This window comes from Balaenoptera physalus (genome assembly GCF_965194825.1).
Source record: "Balaenoptera physalus genome assembly, chromosome: 11".
NCBI classification, from domain to species: Eukaryota; Metazoa; Chordata; class Mammalia; order Artiodactyla; family Balaenopteridae; genus Balaenoptera; species Balaenoptera physalus.
The window spans coordinates 14,026,050-14,046,616 of NC_138896.1; the positions used below are offsets into that span (position 1 = coordinate 14,026,050).

A 20,567-nucleotide genomic window follows, 5' to 3' on the forward strand; every position below is an offset into this window, starting at 1 on the left:
TTAGCATTAAAAAGTTATTTCTGCTTGAACACATGCCTGGGGTACTTGGAAGAAGCAAATATAAAATCTCTTTGCAGGAATTTATGTAGCCTCACCCAAGCCACAAGACTCCTACAGATCAACCGCTGAAGAGGAGCACATCTAAAAAATCATGAACTGCTTTAGGAAGCAAAGTTATCAGCAGATACAACAAATAGTTGGATTGAAGCCCCAGCAACTTCAGAGAACAGAATTTCCAAATAAAGGCAATAAAATAAGTAAAACTAAAATTATTAAAGCATACAATTGAGTAAAAACAAGCCTCTACCAATAGAGACCAGGCATATCTAAAACAGGACTTCCTAAACTTCTACAAATGAAAAACAGAGACACTGAAATTAAAACTCAGTAGACTGTGGTTAAGCAGCAGGTGAAACATGACAAGACAGAACCGGTGGACTTGAGGACAGATCTGAGGAAATACTGACTATCCCTTCACGCCATGTCCCTCTCTTGCTGTGTCTCCAATCCCATTTCCATCTTCACAACCAAGATTCAGCCTGCTTCCTCACCTCCCATTCTTCTTTGCATTTTTTCCTTCCATACCCACAACTGCATGGTACTTAAACATTCCATGGTTGTTAATGTCTTCCTAACTGCTATGTCCAATAGAAGCTCTTTAGCTTCTACTCTGACCTCTTCCTTAAATGTTCTCTTCCCTTGGATTCCATCACTGTATCCTGCTGTTGCCTCTGTGCCTCTCTGACTCCCTTGTCTCACCCTACTTCACGGATTATCTTCAGACCATCCCATAAACATTGGTTTAACCCTTCCACTATTCACTCTAGATCCACTTTCAAGACAGGCAACACTGATTATGCCCAGTCTGTATTTTTAGGGTAGTTCTACTGCCCTAAATCCAATGTGCAACTGGAAATCTTCACATTGATATCCCAAGGACACCTCAAACTCAAAGTATCCCAAAGTGAACTCATTACCACTCGTTGCCTATCATCCTCCAAACCTGTTCTTCCTCTTGTACTTCTTATTTTGATTTAGTAGCGCCACTGTTTATCTCGTCTCCTAAGACAGAAATCTAATATTGCTCACTTCTTTTCTTTTACTAAATGAGTTCCCATCCTGTCCCCAAGCACATCACTAAACCTCGCTGACTCTCAAGTAACTTTGCAATACATTTTGTTCTTCACTTCTTTTGCTACTGCTGTGTTCCCACAACAATATCGTAATAATATCCTAACAGCTCTCCCTACCTCCAGTCCGGCAAACCCCACACACTTTTATAGTGATCAGATTTGCAGGTTATAAAGATCACTTTAGAAGAAGCACTTATTTTCCTGTATAATAACAATTGTTTCTATATATTCTCTTCCACCAGGCTTTGAGTTACTATACTTGGGCATTCCCAGCACAGAGCCTAGAGCAAGTATACTGAATGAATGAACCACTGCCCTGAGGTGGGGAAGGACGAAAAGTAGGATAAAAAGACATGGAAGTAAAATCAGGTATGAGGAAATCTACCGAATAAAATCATTTTCAGATGTAGTGTTAAAAGAGAATATGATCAAATTATCATGTTGTGTGTGTGTGTATACACACACATAATTTTGTCAATTAAAAAAAAAGTATGAAAAAAAAAAAATCCAGAGCTTCTAATAGGGGAATACAGCATAAAGCTAAATTCTATTTGAACTTGGAATAAGTAAAAATCAAGGAATGGTATCATTTTACCATTAAATATCTTAACAGTATATCACTATAACAGAAGGCCCACAAATTTCATGAATCATGCATGCTATTATTGTTAGTCTCAGTTTTTCATCACTTAGAAATGTACATGGGTGATATTAACAGAATAATTTGAAATGAATGTAGTTTTCTTCATAAAAATGTGTGTTCTGAATTATGTGAGTTAAGGAATACTGTTTTAGGACTTCATTTTACACATGATTATAAAATAATTCAAGACATCATTTAGAAGTTGAAAAGTAAATATATTATCCTGTCAATTCTCAAATTTTTACATATTATAGCCTAGTTTAGGAATTTTTCATATAATGGAGTTATCTGATTAACTGCTTTTCATACAATGCGTTACACTGGGTAATAACAAATAACTTTATTCAATATTTATGTGTGTCAGGCACTGAGCCAAGTGATTTATATGTTTTGTCTACTATAAGCCTCACTTATCATATGAGGGAATTGAAGATAAGATAAAAGAAGTATCTTATCTAAGATCACCCAGCCAGTCAAGGCAGAATCAGCCACCCTGAAGCAGGTGCTCAAAATCTTGCTTACACAGCTCTCTACAAGCAGAAAGCAAAAGCCAGTGCAGCCTTAACTCTGATATAACTAAGCAAACAGACAGAAAGGGTCAGTCTACTCCTGAAAATAAGGCACTTGAGCTATGTTAAGGAGCTGCTTCTTACCTTTAAGGGACATTTCTTACCTTGCATTTTCTTTTGGAGTGAGGGTGACCTCTCCATCAGAAGCAATATCAATCTCACAGTGCTCAGGCTGAATTCCTATCCCAAAGAGCTGGATGTCCTGAGAGGTATCTGCACCTACCCTGGTATGGTCCTGGCAACAGATCATTAAAGAAAGAAAAACTTACCCTTACAAGTAACTCAGCAAAAGTTTATCACAATCAATTCGAATAACCCAACCGCACATGCATGACAACATTAGATGAATCAGATGGAAGATGTGAGATCTGGCGCATTGTAGGTCAAAAGCTTACCTTAATACACTAAAGGTAAAATATGTTTAAACACTATAAAGAAAAAAAAACAAACCCTGATCAACAGTGATTAGCCATTATTTTAGAACATAAAGAAGTCATACTTGATAGTAGAATACCTTGAGCTCCGGTTTTAACTTGACGACTTACTATCTATGTGACCGTGGGCAAGGTATTTCACTCTCTGAGCCTCAGTTTCTTTTTCTTTTTTTTTGTACAACCAGAACAACATTATTACTATGATCTAATGAGCAGGATTCTTTCGCAAGGATCTCCTGAATTAACGGTGAAAGTGCTTTGAGAACAGCTCTATAAATTCAAGAACCATTGAAAATAGTTTCATGGAAAGTCACATTTTCAAATATGTAACTTTTTTTTTTAAGCTTTTTTTTTAAAAATTAATTTATTATTTATTTATTTATGTCTGTGTTGGTCTTCGTTTCTGTGTGAGGGCTTTCTCTAGTTGCGGCAAGTGGGGGCCACTCTTCATCGCGGTGCGCGGGCCTCTCACTATCGCGGCCTCTCTTTGTTGCGGAGCACAGGCTCCAGATGCGCAGGCTCAGCAATTGTGGCTCACGGGCCCAGTTGCTCTGCGGTATGTGGGATCTTCTCAGACCAGGGCTCGAACCCGTGTCCCCTGCATTGGCAGGCAGATTCTCAACCACTGCGCCACCAGGGAAGCCCCCAAATATGTAACTTTTAAAATGATTAAAAAGGGCTTCCCTGGTGGCCCCTGGTAGCGCAGTGGTTGAGAATCTGCCTGCCAATGCAGGGGACACGGGTTCGAGCCCTGGTCTGAGAAGATCCCACATACCGCAGAGCGACTGGGCCCGTGAGCCACAATTGCTGAGCCTGCGCATCTGGAGCCTGTGCTCTGCAACAAAGAGAGGCCGCGATAGTGAGAGGCCCGTGCACCGCGATGAAGAGTGGCCCCCGCACCGCAATGAAGAGTGGCCCCCGCTTGCCACAACTAGAGAAAGCCCTCGCACAGAAACGAAGACCCAACACAGCCATACATACATACATACATACATACATACATACATAAAAAGAATGTAAGCAGACAAGAATAGCATTAAAAAAATAAAAAAAATAAAATGATTAAAAAAATAGTTGAGTTTCTAATACCAAATCACAGAGTACTGAAGCCTGTGGATTATACAATGTACAGATTAGCATGATTTTTAAGTACCTCAAACCTCAGTCATGTGAGGACTGTGACCCCTGGTGACTCTGCCCGCCGCTCATCCTCTTTGTTTGTTCTATTGCTCTAAAAATCATGCAGCCACTATGATAATAATACTTCCCTATTCAACAGAGAAACGGCAAGACTTGGTCTTTCAAAATTAAGATTTCAGAAACAATTCCTAAATGAATAGATCTTAAGTCCACTAGTGGACTCTCAATAAGTCAGGGGCTATTTGTGTCATATTTATTTCTGGAAAAAGTAGAATAAAAAGGATGATAGAAGACTGAGGTTCCTTTCTTCACTGCTAGCTTATTCTCCACTGCCTTCTGTATATTCACGAGGCAGCTCAGAATCCTTAACGAAGCAGTCTGAGAACTGCTGCAGTGAGCCCTGCAGCCTGGTCAGTGGCATTACCCTGAGGCCGAAGCGCCAAACCCAAAAGGTCACGCCCATCTCCACACTTGAAGGTGATTATAGGACCAAAAGTTATGTCCTGAGCATACAGGCTTAGGAGGGGTGGATATGGAAGAACCCTAGCTGTCTAATCTTCCACAAGAGTCTGCTTTAGGCTTGTGCTGATCTCGAGATCCCTTTAGAATTACCCAGAAGCATAATGGTGACTCTCCAGAGCTTCTCCGAATCCTGTCGCCATAGCCAGGGATCACTCTGAGACCCTCCATTGCTCACTCTGATGGAAATCAGCCCAACTGCACAGCCCCAGTAGAATGCAAAAGAGCTGGTTTTCACTCTCAACGGTAACTTGACTGAACTACCAATCCTCTTACTTTTAATGAGAGCTAAGCTGGATACAAAAAGCAAAATCATGGGGACAGGCACCCAGACTCAAGTGGGAATCGTACGTGAAGAAATCAGGATTGCAACTATCTATTAACATGCTCTCTTACCTTTAAATAATAAACCAGAAGTTCGTTGAGAGCAGGGTCTGCATTCAGGTTGACTAAGTAGCACTTGTCATCCCCCACCTTGATACCAGACGTCTCCAGGGAAATCCCCATACTTTCAAGTTGTCGTTGCCTCTCCTGTGCACAGACACAGACAAAAGCAGGGAAGCTCTATTTGTTGCTCTAGTCATGAGATGTATCCGTGGAAAGCTTAAGTCACTATTTCTGGGGACGAGGCCAGTGAAATTACACATTCTACTCAGCTCAACCGAGTTTACTGAGATCCTAAAATGCATGACGTCTTGTGTCAGTGTTTTAGGGGCACCAAGGGTGAACCAGGCATCATCCTGCCCTTAAGGGCTTCCCGTCCAGTGGAGGTGATAAGACCACACAACTAGAAGTAAAAGAGGAGAGAGCCCTGTGCCATTGGAGAGGAACAATGTGCTGCGGGGCTTCAAAGGAGGGAAATCATGATGGGTTAAGAGTCCACGAAAGGCTTCAGGAAGAGAATGCGTTTGAGATGGTTCTTGAAGCACAAGAAGAATTTCAGTAGGAAGAAATGGGGAAGCAGCAAGGTAAGGGCAGAGTGTTCTAGGGGAAGGGCAGAGGAAAGCACAGTAAAGACTCTGGACGCACTGGATGATTTCAGGTGGGAAAGTCAATGTGGGAAAGCAGTGGGAGATGGGGCTGGAAGAGCAGGCTGGGTCCCTTTTGCAGAGGGCCTCAAATTCATTCAAGTTATTCAAGAAATATTTATGTGTTAGGTACAGATCTAGGGCTGGGCATATAAAAGCAAACAAAACAAAGCTACTTCTTTCATGAAAACTTATATTCTAATGGAAGGAGAGAGACCATGACAAAACAGACAAGTAACATACAGAATTTCCAAAGGTGATATGGGCCATGAAGAAAAATAAAGCAATGTAGGAGTTATAGAAAGTTAGGTATATGTTTGTGATATCTACAAGACACATACAAGCAGCAGGCTGGACTAGGTTCCAGTTACTGATTTCGAGCTACCTGATTGGGATGGTCCAATACTTACAAGTGGTCAATGAGATTAAACTGTTCATGAAATGCATAGTGTAGAGGTTCATCTCTCTCTCATACACACACACTCACATGATTAGTCCTTGCTTTTTGTTTTCTCAAGTAAAGTTCATAACAGCATTTGCTAACAAGCTGAAGAATCAAGCACACTGAAAAAACTACTGGTGTGCTGCATGTTGTGAATTCTCTGCCAATCAGGTAGCTGCATGCTTTGCCAGGTGATCTAAAACCACAGAACAGGTTTCTGGTTAAATGTGAAAAGCAGAACATATTAAAGATGTTTCCTGAATCATGCCTGTACAAATTCAGTGCTCTGCAACACTTCTAGCAAATACAGGGACCAAACGGTAGTTAATAAAAAACAATGAAGTCAGTGTCTAAAACGGATCTTTGCAGGCTCTAGTTCAGCAGAAAGAGGTCCTTAAAGGACTTTTTGAGGATGACAAGTGGCTATACAGAAAAGACAGCAAATGAAAAAGAATCACTGTAGCACAGGGAAATACATTCAATATCCTGTGATAAACCACAATGGAAAAGAATATATATATATATATAAAAAAAAAAGAATGTCTACATGTGTATAACTGAGTCACTTTGCTGTACAGCAGAGATTGGCACAGCATTGTAAATCAACTCTACTTCAATTAAAAAATAAAATTAAAAAAAAAAAAAGAATCACAATATTTTAGGCCCAAGTTATCAAGCTACCTGTGCAATTTCTTCTGTTTTCCTCAGCTTCTCTTCCCAAGTCACTGTTAGTTCTCTTATCAGCTTTTCAGACTCTTCGAGCTTCTCTTTCAGTTCGGGGGCCTTCATAGCCTTTAAAATGAAAGCAGAGAAATCTGATTTTCTAATTTTTTCCACCATTGTGTACAAGACAATCCCTTATTGTCCTTCTTAAGCGGTTATCAACTGTCTGTTGGAAGCAATTAAGCCACACACTGTCAGGGGGTTTTAGACCTTTATTAATCAAATGAAGTGAAAGAGTAAATGGCTGCTACTCTTTGAGGGAGAAAGAGAAATTCCAGTGCCCTGAATTAAACTGATACAAATCATCCCAGAGTAATTTTATCCATCGTACTTAAATTTCACATTTAAAGACCTAAAAGATGCTAAAGTTCATCTTCAAAATAGAAAAGTATGAGAACAAGTTACTTAAGTAGACTTCTTTTTCAATAAGACAGAGATCAACACACATCACTAATAAACACATTCCAGTTATATTAACCTACCAGGAAAGGTGGCAATTCTTCTCATTTATTTTAAAATTTGAGTCTGGGCCATTTGAACTACTTTTCTTATTGATGGTAATAAACTTAGCATATTTATTACTCAGGTGGAAATAGGACTTCTGGTTTAAAAGGCAGTAATTTCCCTCTGTGTTTGCTCAGTGAGAATAATTAAGGGGTCTAAATATAGCTATATGCAGCTTAAGAAATTTGGGGGGCCTTTACTTGGCCACATATGCTTTTTTGACACCCTATAGTAACATGAGCCTCTGCAGAGTATAACCCTATGACCAAGAAAGATGGCAGAGCTCAGACAGGAAGCTGAAGTGGCAATGATGTGGAGGCCGGCTGAGGATGCTTGAGTCTCACTCTGTTAACAGAGCCTGGGAGTGACATTTAGTGCTGGGTCCAAGGGTGAACCCAGCACAAGAAGCACAAGGGTCCATTTTCACACATGAAAATTCTACGTGAACCTGCTGTGGTTCCTCTGCTCTACCCTTTGGCCAGGCATTGTTCTAGCTACCCGGCCTAGATTATAAGGTCACAGTGGAAATGCAGATTCACAGAAAAGAGGGAGGATGGAGATGATCGACCTACAGACAAATTCCAGAGCTGTTATACTCTCCTCCTAGGACCATGACTCTCATCAAAGTTCATCAGCATTTTGATTTTTCAGGTGTTCTGCTACCCTTCTTGGCATCGATTTAAAAAAAAATTATGCTTGATGCACTCAATGATGATTATGATGATAATAACAAAAAGAGCAACATTTATCGAGCACTTACCATGGGCAAGTCATTGTGTTAAGTGCCTTCCAGTATCAATGTTGTACTAGGGGTTAGCGATAAAAAAATTAATAAAACACGCCTCTTGCACTTTAGGAGCCCGTGGCCACGAAGAAGAGAAAGACGTGTAAGCAAATAGTTATGATGCAACTCCACGATCACCAATAGATGGAATATTCAGATCCCTGGCTTTGACTTCCTTTTCTTTGTGGGGTCAGAAGAGAGTAGTATGAAGGAATGTGAACTTAGAAGTCTTAGGTACACACCATGTGGAAGCATGTGACTGAAGTTAAGGCACTTGACCTTCATCTCAGTCCTGTTACTATTTCAGTGAGACAGTGCCTCTCTGGCAACAGCTATTTGGAAAGGGTTATGGTTATTAAAGTCTGGGTAAAGCCAAGGAAAGATGGTAACAATGCAAAATGATTTTGTTCCCTGTCAGGAGCTGATATTAAAAAATAAAATAAAAGGAGATTTCTGAATTTTTCCTAATGCTAACTATTCTTTTTTTTTTTTTTGAATTATGCTAACTATTCTTGAACACCTTGTCCTCCAGGACTTAATGAGGAGATGATACAGAACTAATTTCTCTGAAAATGGCAAGGCTGCAGCGGGAATGTAATCTACAATGTTAATGTTACAATGTTAATCAAAGCAGCATATTTGGGTCTTGGGATTTCACACTGGAAGAGATCTGGACTCAAGGGCCAACTGACTGACTGAAGCAAACAGGCAATAGCAGCACCTCTCTTTTAATTGTCTGCTTCCTTGACTGTCAGTTCATGGGAGGGAGCCTTGCATTATACGCCTGTTGTCTTCACAGTGCTTAGCACGGAGAAGATGCCCATCAACTCAGAACTGCTGAAGCACATGAGGTGACCCGGAAGTGCAAGCGAGCTCAACCTCGCCTCGCCACTCAGACACCACCAGCCAGGGAGCTTGGATCACGGGGAGCACCGGGCTGACCATACCTCAGCCTGCGAGAGTTGCTCTCTCAGTTTCTCCACTTCCTCCCGCAGTTCCCGGATGACTTTTGCGTTGGGATCCTCATTCACAATGGCATGGTTAACGATCCTTTTGGCTCGGTCAGCATATCTCAGTGTGGAGAGGGTCTCTTCGTAGTTGTCCGCTGCTGGGCTAATGGTGGCGATCATAGAGGTCTGGCTGTTGCCCCCCAGATTGTCCTGCAAAATATTTCAAATAAATTCTTAGGAAACGAGGCCCATTCCACGCACAATGCACGAGGGAAGCAGCAAACGTGCACGGATGACCTTCTCGGTGAAGAAAACTCAGTGTGGAAATGGGTTTGTAGTTCACAAATAAGTTTATGACAGATGAAAGGTGGTCTCTCTCTCTATTCACGTCGGTGCACAATGCCTGTCAAACAGCATTATAATGGAAAAAAGGCAACAGGGATGAGTTTTCCTCCTGCATGTTTAGGAATCAGGATAACAGTATTGTCAGGAGTTCGTTGTGTAGTAGTTTGCACACACTTCTCAGCTGTCACCACTGAAACAGCCAATTTCTAGTTGGAAAAGAACACGAGAACAATGAATTACCTTAAGAAGCCAAGTGAGGACTGAATCGCGATAAGGCACAAATTTGTTTTTACCCTTGCCAGCTGCCTGGTCAGCCAGCGATGAGATAACCAACCCCAAGGTTGTAAGTGATCTGCCAAGAGAAAAATAAAAAAAATTAGTTTTATGGAGTATTTATTTTGTTTTCGTAAAATAATAATCCTTCTACGTAATACGTATAAAATTATAAGTCCCTAAAGCTGATATCATCAAGTCCACATTCATTTGTCAAGAAGCTGAGAAAAAGGAAAACAAAAAGTAACCCCATTAATTTAAAAGAATGAATTTAGAATCCCTGTAGAATCTATTCCGTTCAATCACAGGACCTGTGAAACATACATTTCAGAACCTGGAAACATACATTTAAAAGATCGCACTAGAGAATTATAATTTACTTCAAATATTATGTTTAAAATCTCAACCATTTACTCTTTGAGTCTAACTTGGACCACTCTGGCCTCTGATTTTCCCAGAGTAACAATGTAACTTGCAAAGCACCCTTCCACTACAGTTACAAGGTACATCCTGTTCATCTGCTTAAAGCTGGCAAGCTTATTTCAATGTGGAGTTGCTACAGTTTAACAAAAACAAAGAACTACCCAAGCAGAATCTTGGAAGCCTTCCCAGGCCTACTGAATCAGAACCCGTTAAAGGTATCTCCAGGTGATTCATATGCACATTAAATTTTGAGAAGCCCTGGCTGAACAATACCCAAAGTGATACACACATTCAGGTGCCAGGCCTGTGAGTCTCAAAAGTGGTCCTGGGACCAGCAGCACCAGCACATCTTGCAGCCTTGTTAGAAATGCACATTCTCAGGCCCCATCACAGACCTACTGAATCAAACATTCACGGTGGGACTCAGGAACCTGAGCTTTCACAAGCCTTCCAGGTGATTCTGATGCAGGTAGAGTTTGAGAACCACTGATCTAGGCTAATGAGTGTCCCGTGGTGGTTAATACATGTTCTCTGCACTTGAAGAAAAGATCACCATAGAAACAACAGATTTGTGGTATTGAGGGATGAAGGACATCCTTGTATCATAGTTAAGTACCAACTGCTCTTTTAAAAGAAATCAACTGAATTCCAAGTTTAGCAGCCAGAAAAGAGCAGTCTCAGGACATCTCCCGGGACTGCAAGGAAGGTTACATGATATCATAAAGACAAAACCCTTTGTAAATGATTAAAAAATTAAAAGCTACTACGTATTTATAAAAAACAAGGAAGGACACAAATCAGCATGTGACTAGAGCTTAGCAAGTGAAAGACTACACAGCTTTCTTTCTAATGTTAACAATAGATTTCCATTAACTAAGTTGAAAGGAGTAAAAGCGTATTTCCCACCACACAATATAATTCTCCAAAGGTGAGTCACTGGAAAAGTCATTGAAATACAAAGCAATTCCAAGAGGCAAAAATGAGTCAGAATTTTAATAACCAACAGCCATTACTGCCAAGTGACATAAATTATGTGTATCATAATTGACAAATTTAAAAGTTAAACAAATCCATCCCAAGAGAAATGAAAACATATGTCCAAACAAAAACTTTTATAACAATTTTCATAGCAGCAATATTCACAACAGCCAAAATGTGGAACCAGCCCAAATGTCCACCGAATGACGAAGGGAAGAATAAAATGTGGCATGTCCTTGCAAAGGAGTATTATTCAGCCATATGAGAGGAATGAAGTTCTGATACATGCTACAACATGGATGAACCTTGAAAACTTACAAGAGAAAGAAGACAAACACAAAAAGCCACTGTCCTGGGTTGTATAGTGTCTACTCCCCACCCCCAAATTCATGTCCACCAGAACCTCAGATGTGACCTCATTTGGAAATAAGGTCCTTGCAGATGTAAATAGTTAAGATGAGATCATACTAGCTTAGGGAGGGCTCTGATCCAATGACTGGTGTCCTTAAAATAAAGCCATGAGAAGACACAAAGACACACAGGGGAAAACAACAGGTGCAAATGGAGGCAGAGACTGGAGTGATGCACCCACAAGCCAAGGAGTGCCGGCAACCACTAGAAGGTAGGAGAGAGGCATGGAAGAGATTTCCCCTCTGAGTCCCCAAGAAGGAACCAACCCTGCTAATCCCTTGATTTTGGACCTCTGGCTTTCAGAACTGTGAGAAAATATATTACTGTTGTTTTAACCCATCCAGTTTGTGGTAATCTGTTATGATAACACTAGGAAACTGATACAGCCATATACTGTTTGATTCCATTTATATATGAAATATCCAGAAGAGGCAAACCTATAGAGATGGCAGTCGTGGTTGCCCCGGGCTGGGGAGGTGGCGGGAAGGCGGAATGATTTGGACACCAGGTTTCTTTTGGGGATGATGAAAATGTTTTAAAATTAGATTGTGGTAATGGTTATACAACTTTATGAATATCATAAAGCTACCGAATTGTACACTTTAAAAGAAATTTTAAGAAAGAAAAATGGCATGTGATATATATGAAATAGAGGGAAAAAGGAGTTCAATATAAGGCAAAAACACATTTCTGCTTTAGATATAGAATACTGGGCATTTTTCACATTTTGCTACTATTGAAATGAAATTTTCATTTGGAAGCAACTCTTTGGACTATCCCCAATTTTTCATACCCAAATGCAGCAGAAATTACTTTAATTCATACCAACTATAAAGAGCTCAGTGACTCAAGGGTCAATATCGGCAATTCTGAGGTTAACAGTGGTCCTACAGCTCTATAACTTATTCAGTTAGAGAAGCTTATCACTTGTAGAAGCCATGCTCTTTACCTAACGGTGTGCATACATTCAAAACAAGAACTTCATCTGAACCTAATATGGTCCTCTTGGAACAAAAAGAAATAAACTGCAGAATGAGTGGGACTCAGTGATGACTGAGAGGTCACCAGGTTACCCAGCGACGAGGGGTCCATGCCACCCCCCCTTTCTGGGTTCCCCCCTGGAAGCAGTGATCCAGGGGCATCTAGGATCCTAAAAACCATTTGAAAGTTCAATGTCTGAAAGCTGAACACCAGGCTTCCATATTTTAATGGGAATTTTATTTCCAGGGACCTTAAAAATATAACAAAATAACTAATTATGGACCCTGCTAGCCCTGCTGTTTCAGCCTGGAGGCAAACAGGCAGCTCATGGGTGTCAGAACCGGGTGGGAGTTTTTTGCCAATTTTAGGGGCTGAAAACGTTACTCCAGGAATCTTTCTCATTCTAGCAAAGCACTGCTCCCTTCCTGAACCTGCTGGAGGTGGAGACAGTGAGGAAGCTCCTAATGGTTAAATCTCTCACCACAAGTTCTTGGGCGGGGGTCAGGAGAAGACGGGGGAGGGGCTGGCTGGGGAGGAAGGAAGACTTAGGCCAGGGGATAACATCTATAAACAGACAGCCAACTATAACAAGGGAGAATCTGGGATCAGAAAGAAAGTAAATAAAACTCAGGAGGATCAAAAATAAAAGTGGCTCGCTGAAAAAAAAAACTGTCAGATATATGTATACGTACAGCTGATTCACTTCACTGTACAGCAGAAACCAACACAACATTGTAAAGCAACTATACCCCAATTTAAAAAAGTGTCATAATTCAACTTTTTTTTTTTTTGCTTTTCTATACCTTCCTTAAACCTACCTAGTTTCCCTTGAAACCCCAATCACCAGATTCCTTCCCTTAGGAGTAGATATGATGTGATGTGAGTTATCTATAATGTCTAGGATGGATTTCAAATCTATTTTACCTACGTTTCCTGTGATCTTTTTCTAAGATCGTAAGTGTAGGACTTATTAAACTTTATCAGAGTCAGCTGTGTATGCATTGCTCTTTCTACTTAGACTGTGACCACCGTGGCAGCAGAGACTGCTATGCCTGGCTTACAGAAAGCACTCAGTCAATATTTGCCAAGTTACTACGCTGAGTCTAGAACACACTGAAGAACAGAAGACAAACCTCTTTCTAAAAAGGACTAATTCAATGACGGTTTGGGTACATTCTGTGGGTGCTAGCCCAATATCCATTTTCCCCTTCTTACTTGCTAACGGACACCTGATTTTGCTGGGAAGCATGTACCGAGCTAAAATCTCTACAGAGTCCTCTGTAGCTCGGAGAAGCCATGAAACACAGTTCTGGCCAATGAGATGTAGGGAGATATTCCTGGGAGGGGCTTCCAAGCAGTCTATGGTTCTCCTGATAGAAAAGGTACATAGTCAGCGGACAGAAGCCGGTGGTCATTTCCCCATCTTGTTTGGAACACAGATATAGATACAATGCCTGGAATGGTAGAGCTGTCTTGAGGTCATGAGAACCACATGAACGCATACTAAGGTTAGTACATACAGCTGTGTGCCTGATAGCATTTCTGAGGTGCTGGACCTGCCTCTGACTTCTTGATAAGTGAGAAAGATTAACTCATCACTTGGTTGTCATTGCAGTGGTTTCTGTTGCTTACAGCATAATGCAATCCTTGGCTTTTACAGAATTAGTCAAAAGATGATGAAGTTAGTGGAACTGAGTTTAGCCCTCTTCCCCAGGAAGTCCCCACTCCTTACAGGAAAGGAGAAATGCAAAGTGGCAATTTATGTGGAAAATTATGGGGAAAGGACAGCACCATCACATGAAAGGAGAGGAAAGAAAACAGTTATAGCTACAGTATGGGCTTCATTTCCACTCACCACTGTTTTCCAGTGACTAATGCAAATCATTAAACCCAAATGTTCATCTAATGAGTATCATTCCCAATCTCATTTCCATTTCAATTGCTGTGGTGTAATAAAAAACCATATATGAACATTTCCAAAAAAAAACACGTTCTTTTGCACATTTGTTCTGGGGACATTAATATATGTTATACCTAGAATTCTGTCATCAAGTAAGCTCAGGGAATCATGAAGTTATACAGGATTCATGACTGCAGGATTTCTGAGAGCTTTTAGCACTGGGAATCTCCAAAGGAAGGCTTTATAAGTAGCCTTTCTCAAAATTATTTATCCAGGGGTCTTTTTCTCCCCAGAGCCACTTGAGGAACTAGTATTTCACAAGAATGTTTTGGGAAACACTGAAGTAACAATGGCACATGTCCCAAAAGATGTGGCTACTGCATCCTCAGGAGCAAATTTTTCCTCTGTCCCTTGTGGGTCTCTTGTGTTAAATACAGAGACATTTATTCAGATTTCTTTCTTCCATATGTGGACCCTGCAATGCACAAGTGGTAAATTAACAAGGACCCCCACCCGCCCTTGAATAATGGACAGAAGGCAGGCTACTTTTATTCTCCCCTGGTACAAGTTCCTGTTTAGTTCTGCAGGCAAAACCCACTGAAATGAGGTTTCCGAGAGGAAATGAACAAGAGTCATGGAGGGTACTCAAGAAGAAAAAAAGGATTGAGTCACATGAAACATTAGAAACACTGTGCTTATAAGTTATTAAAACAAATTATATGACAGAATCCTAGGAGTAACATATATTAATATCCCTCAAACAAGTGTTCAGTAGAGCCCATTTTTGAAAATGTTTAGTATATACTTTATTATTAACCACAGTAACTGAAATGGAAAGGAGACTGGGGAAGATACTCATTAGATGAATACTGTTGGGATTCAATGGTTAGCCATTGCTGAGAATAAAACAGGACCGTTTTCAATGACATTCCTAGGGGTATTAGAGAGTGTTCCATGATCTAAGTCAGTTCTCAGAGAAGCTGAACCAGCCAGGCTCCAGGAGCAGGGAAAGGCTTCGCCCTTCCGCCCTCAGTAGACGGAGGAGCAGCAGACGGACTCCCGGACGTGTCCCCTGTGAAGATGGTCTGCAGATGACCTATCCCTCCCCAGCCCTGAACAGGCCTTGGCGGTACAGCCATAGAGTGCCTTAGCTCTCCGCGTGAAGGAATAACGTGTGCTGTAAAGCTCTTAAGAGCTTAAGGAGAGATGAAGCCCCTAAATCCAGAGCCCATTAAGCAGACACTAATGTCTGTGTGAAGTCCCTGGCAGGTCTGCTTAAGAGGATTATTAATGTTCCATATAAAGAAGCCCCAGTAGGAGGCTGAGAAAAAGCTTAGGAAACATGTCAGAGGTTTCTTTAATTTTAGCCCTTCACTGGGCACTGATTTTAAGGCTTAAAAAACCATTTGCGGAACTATCAGGCAGCAGTTTCAATATACTATTTATTTTACTAGTACACACTTACATAGAGCTTACTACGGGTAGGCCTGTTCTAAGCATGCCACAAGTAGTCACTAATTTAATCCTCACAACAGCCTTACTCATAGTGTTTGCTCATCCACATTTTACAGGTGAGGAAACTGAGGCACAGAAAGGTCACACCCCTAGTTTCTGTAACTAAGAAGCTCCCATGTCTCCTCTGGGAAGCCTCCCACAAACCTTCCAGCTGTGTTGTCACCCATGTCCCCACCGCATCCTATGTGTAAGTTTCTATGGCAGTTAATGTATTAATATCACTCCTCCAAAGGTCTCCTTCCCCACTGGACCTTGAACCTCCTGAGGCCAGGGTCTGATCTTACTCACCCCTTTCTTCTTATGCCCAGTCGGTGTTCAACACATACTTGCTAAACGGAACAAAAAAGTGCAGGTCCATTTATCTCTTATTGGATATCCTTGGGGCCACATGTGTTTTGAAATTCAGAATATTTTGGATTTGAGGAAGTTCAGTGCATACACTTACCCATGACCACTGGTGGGATAAGGGACAGCAGCCCATAGTAAAATTCATTAACATTTCTGCAGCTAAACTTATGAACGGCCACACTAAATGAGTAAATAAAGACCATAAATGAAGATAAAGACCTCATCAGAGTTCAGGTCAGGGTTCACCAACAAGTGAGCTATGAAGAAAATCAGAAAAGCACTTGGTTTTCAGAGCACTTTGGATTTTGGAACTGCAGGTAAAGGACTATGGGCCTCTCTTTCTAAGAAGGTCTCTAAGACAGCTGTGCAGACCATGGCATGGTCCTACTGTGAGAAGATGTCCCATCAATTCAGTGACTAAGTACCAGTGACCATGCTGAGAACTTGGAGGACACCTGGTGGAGACCTGGATCCAGACTGGGCTCCCGGCACATATGCACCAACTCAGGGAGCTGAGAGAGATGTGTGGGGTAAAGAAAAAAGCCCTGGACTAAGGTTCAAGGGAAAGGGTTCAGAGGCGGCTCCACTCCCTTCGAGCCAGCTATTTTGGGAAAAGCACAAGACCAACTTGGCAGACATCCACAGGCTGGTAAATGTGTCCTAAAAAAACACGCTTCAATGCTGGGTGATGTAGCACTTCTCAACATTACCTGCTCAAGAAAATCCCCCCACCTTCTTTTGCTTTTTTGGATAAAGTTAACTTACTGTATCTTAACCTATGTGCTCCTCGAGGGCAGCAATCATGCTGTAACAAGTAACCACAGACACAGTGGCCTAAAACAACACAACTGTATCATCTTACAGTTCTGGAGGCCAGAAGTCCAGAACGTGCTTCCCTGAGCTAAAACCAAGGGGCCGACAGTGCTACGTGCCTTCTGGAGGCTCGAGGGGAGAACCGTTTCCTCGCCTTTTCCAGCTTCTACAGGTGCCCACGTCTCTCAGCTCATGGCCCCTTCCTCCGTCCTCATGCGAGCAATGGACCGCGAGGTCTTTCTCACCCATGTCACCCTGACGCTGGCTCTGCCACTTCCTTCTTTCACTTATAAGGAGCTTTCTGATTACATTAGATCCACCCGAATAATCTTCTCATCTCAAAATCTTTAACTTAATCACATCTGCAAAATCCCTTTGTGAGGTAAAATATGCACATGTTTTGGGAATTAGGACCCGGACATATTTGGAGGACAGGCAAGCAATATTCTGTCTACAACAATATCTAAGTTCCTCTTGCATCCCCACATCTAATGCAGTGCCAGACACATAGCAGAGGCTTAATAAATGTCTGCTCAGCTTTTATTCATACTACTTAAATATCTCCAACCTCATCTTTAAACAGAGATAAGACACATATAATGAACCTCATATGAAATAATGCATATGAAAGTGCCCCCAAAACTAAAAAGAACCATAAAAATGTAGATATCTCACAGACTAGTAGTAAGGAATACATACATCCATTTGTGAAAGAGCCAGTATATAACTAAGGAAAGATAGTAGGAAGTTAAGAGAATGCCATTCAATCCATTAAGTCATAATGGAAAAGAGCCAGTAGCTGGAGTATCTAAATCATGTTATCATGTGGCCTTGAGGTAGTCCAGTTTGAGACACTACATAATTTAGTGTCCAAATTGAAGGGGGCACTATTAATATTTCCTCTGGGACAAAAGTATCAATCAGGACTCTTCCCGGCAAACAGAACACTTGGGCACCCCACTTACAGCAGTGGGGTGAGCCTGGGCTCTCGAGCCAAACTGCCTACAACCAAATCTAAGATCCACGCTTAGAGTTTTGTGACCCCGGATATATTATTCCACTGCTCTCTGCCTTGGTTTCCTCATCTGTAAAATGGGTATAATAGACCCATCTCACGATGCTGATGTGAGTTATTACATATAGAGCATTCAGAACAGTGCCTGGCATATAGTAAGAGGTCAATAGAAACTAGTGATCGTTACACATGAAGGCCAGCCATACTCAAAATTTCCATAAATTCACAGCACAGAATTCCCAGTGGCTTCCCACAAGTGCAGACACAGGCAAAGGGCTGGCATGGCTTAGCACCAGTAAACAAATGCCTAGGAGCAGTGACAGTCTTTTCTTTTCTGCATCCTCACACCCTCATTTCTGCTTCCCCATCCTGGTTCTTGCACTCATTTTGGAATGCAGAGCTGTATGCCCGCCTGGGCTCCTACAACGCTTTGTCATGAAATAGAGCAAAATCCTTTGTTATTAGAGCAGGAGACAGAATGACTGGAAGTTAACCCCGTAAAGCAGCAGTCTGTGCAGTGAGCACGGCTCTGTCCATCTGATAGAGGGGGTGATATTTCACTGCTAATTTTAAACTTTTGTAAACTTTTGTAAAATTACAGTGTGCCAGTACCATTTTGAAATGCAAGCTGCACAAACAGGTTCCTGACTATATTACCTCTTGTCACCTTCTGTCCTAAACAAAACGCCAAGTTATTATGTCTCAACAGAAAAATTCAAGTACAAACTAAGCTACTTTCTACTCACGCTGTTTATACAGCTTATAAAAATAAAAGCTACAACCATTAATATTTATTCAGTGTATACTACGTGCCAGGCTTTGTTCTAAGCACGTTATGGGCATTTACTGTGCCTCTGCTGCACCCTCTGAGGGAAATGCCTTCATCTCCTTGTCCACCGGGCCAACTCCTACACACCCTGCACCTCGGCTCTCCTTCAGCCTTCACCACATCCCTGGGCATGCTGCAGGCACTCAAGGCAAGGAGTGAGATTTCAGGATGGCAGTTCGTCAATAAATGCTACTTTCTGGGGGCAGGTATTGATGTTTAAACAGTATTAGCCTTACAAAGGGATTCGAAGCAGATTTTCTCTTCAGAATAAGCTCCTCGAGTTAAATTTAAGATATGATTTGATTTACAAAATTGCAACTTGCGTTCACCTAAGACTATATTATACAATGATACACTGGGTGTTCGTACGATGTTTGAGCCGTTTTACTAAATAAATCTCATGCATCTCAATAGAGGCAGGTGGATGTTTTTCTTCAACCCAGCTCACTAAAGCTACACAGACTCTGAACCATCTGTGATCAGAGCCATCTGACCCCTGATAATGCAACAAGTCCCCCAGGCACACAAGAAGCTGGGTGGGGCGTGCCAGTTTAACGCGGGAGTTGCACCAGGCTCTTACTTGTTAATGTTGCTGCCTTCTTTCAGTCGCTCTCCCGCGGCTCCCGTTTTAGACACTCTCTCGCTACCCGCCAGGTCCACCAAGCTGACCTTGCTCACTTTCTCTCCCGAATTCTAGTCGTGAGAAACAAGAGAGAAACGACACACATGAGTGCAGAAACCACACAGACATCTACATATATGTCAGCACCACAACTAAAGCCATCCCGCTACAACAAGGCATACTCCTCAAGAAGATTTTAAATGGTAAGAAGAGTTCTTGGACTAGCAGTTTCACGGGCAAAATTTAGGTTGGCGTAGCAGTGTGGCATTTTGTTTTGTAGATGGGAAGCAAGTGCACTGGGCTTTCCAGAATACAGTCAGAAAGCCGGAGCTTTTATGCACCTATGAGAACATACCAGGACATGAGGATTCCTCCGTATTCAGGTCAAATCCCTCTTTTTTTGAAAAAGCTTTCTTTAGGCTAAATGTTGCTGTTTCCTCTTTAATATCGCTTAATGACTATGAAGTAAACCCAGTTGTTTTTAGGGGAATTTCAGTATGAAAGGATACATAGTAAAAGCTGTACGGTGACATCATCACGTTCTTTAGGGAGTTTATACAAGGAATCCAATTTTTAAAAAAATGTTATGTATAAAGTAAGACCTAACAAATTAAATGATGTAAGCAAAGTAGCTCATCTAGTAAGTAGAAGAGCTGGCATACAGTTCTCAGGAACTGAATCCAGTCATGAAACAGTTCACTCATGCAGGTAGAGTTCTTTCACTGCTACCGAAGGTTCTACCCGATCCCTCACCCCAGACTGTAGGTCATACAGCGTCTGTGTGATGATGATGTTGAACACAGCATGGGAGCGGCTACTTTCTTCATTCATGTTGGTCGCAGCTACCGTCCGAGACTTATTTCCCTCAGACATCAATGACTCGATATCCTAGAGGCAAAGCACAAGGAAAACATTAGGAGCAAAAAACCCAAGAACAGCATCCTGCCCACCAAGCACATGTGTTAATTATGACGCATCTGTCACCACCCTTCCATATAAACCTCCTGCTTCTCCACAGAGCCTGTTTTGAGCTTCCACTCCCTCAGTGCTTTCTAGTGGATGGAATGTTTTCCCCATTCTTTTTATTTATTTTTTAAAATTTCTATTGGAGTATAGTTGATTTACAATGTTGTGTTAGTATTTTGCCGTACAGAAAAGTGATTCGGTTATACATATACATACATCCGCTCGTTTTTTAGATTCTTTCCCCACAGAGGTCATTACAGAGTATTGAGTAGAATTCCC

At 41.5% G+C, this 20,567-nt stretch overlaps 1 protein-coding gene across 1 annotated transcript in view; it reads right to left on the minus strand.

The window, feature by feature from the left end:
- The window catches only part of KIF13A (kinesin family member 13A), a 216,781-nt gene that overhangs the window by 49,297 nt on the left and 146,917 nt on the right, over positions 1-20,567 (minus strand). The window contains 7 exon segments of the mRNA XM_082415147.1: positions 2,450-2,580; positions 4,835-4,969; positions 6,590-6,700; positions 8,867-9,079; positions 9,455-9,566; positions 19,281-19,393; positions 20,076-20,210. Of these exon segments, the coding sequence (XP_082271273.1) occupies positions 2,450-2,580; positions 4,835-4,969; positions 6,590-6,700; positions 8,867-9,079; positions 9,455-9,566; positions 19,281-19,393; positions 20,076-20,210 (950 nt within the window).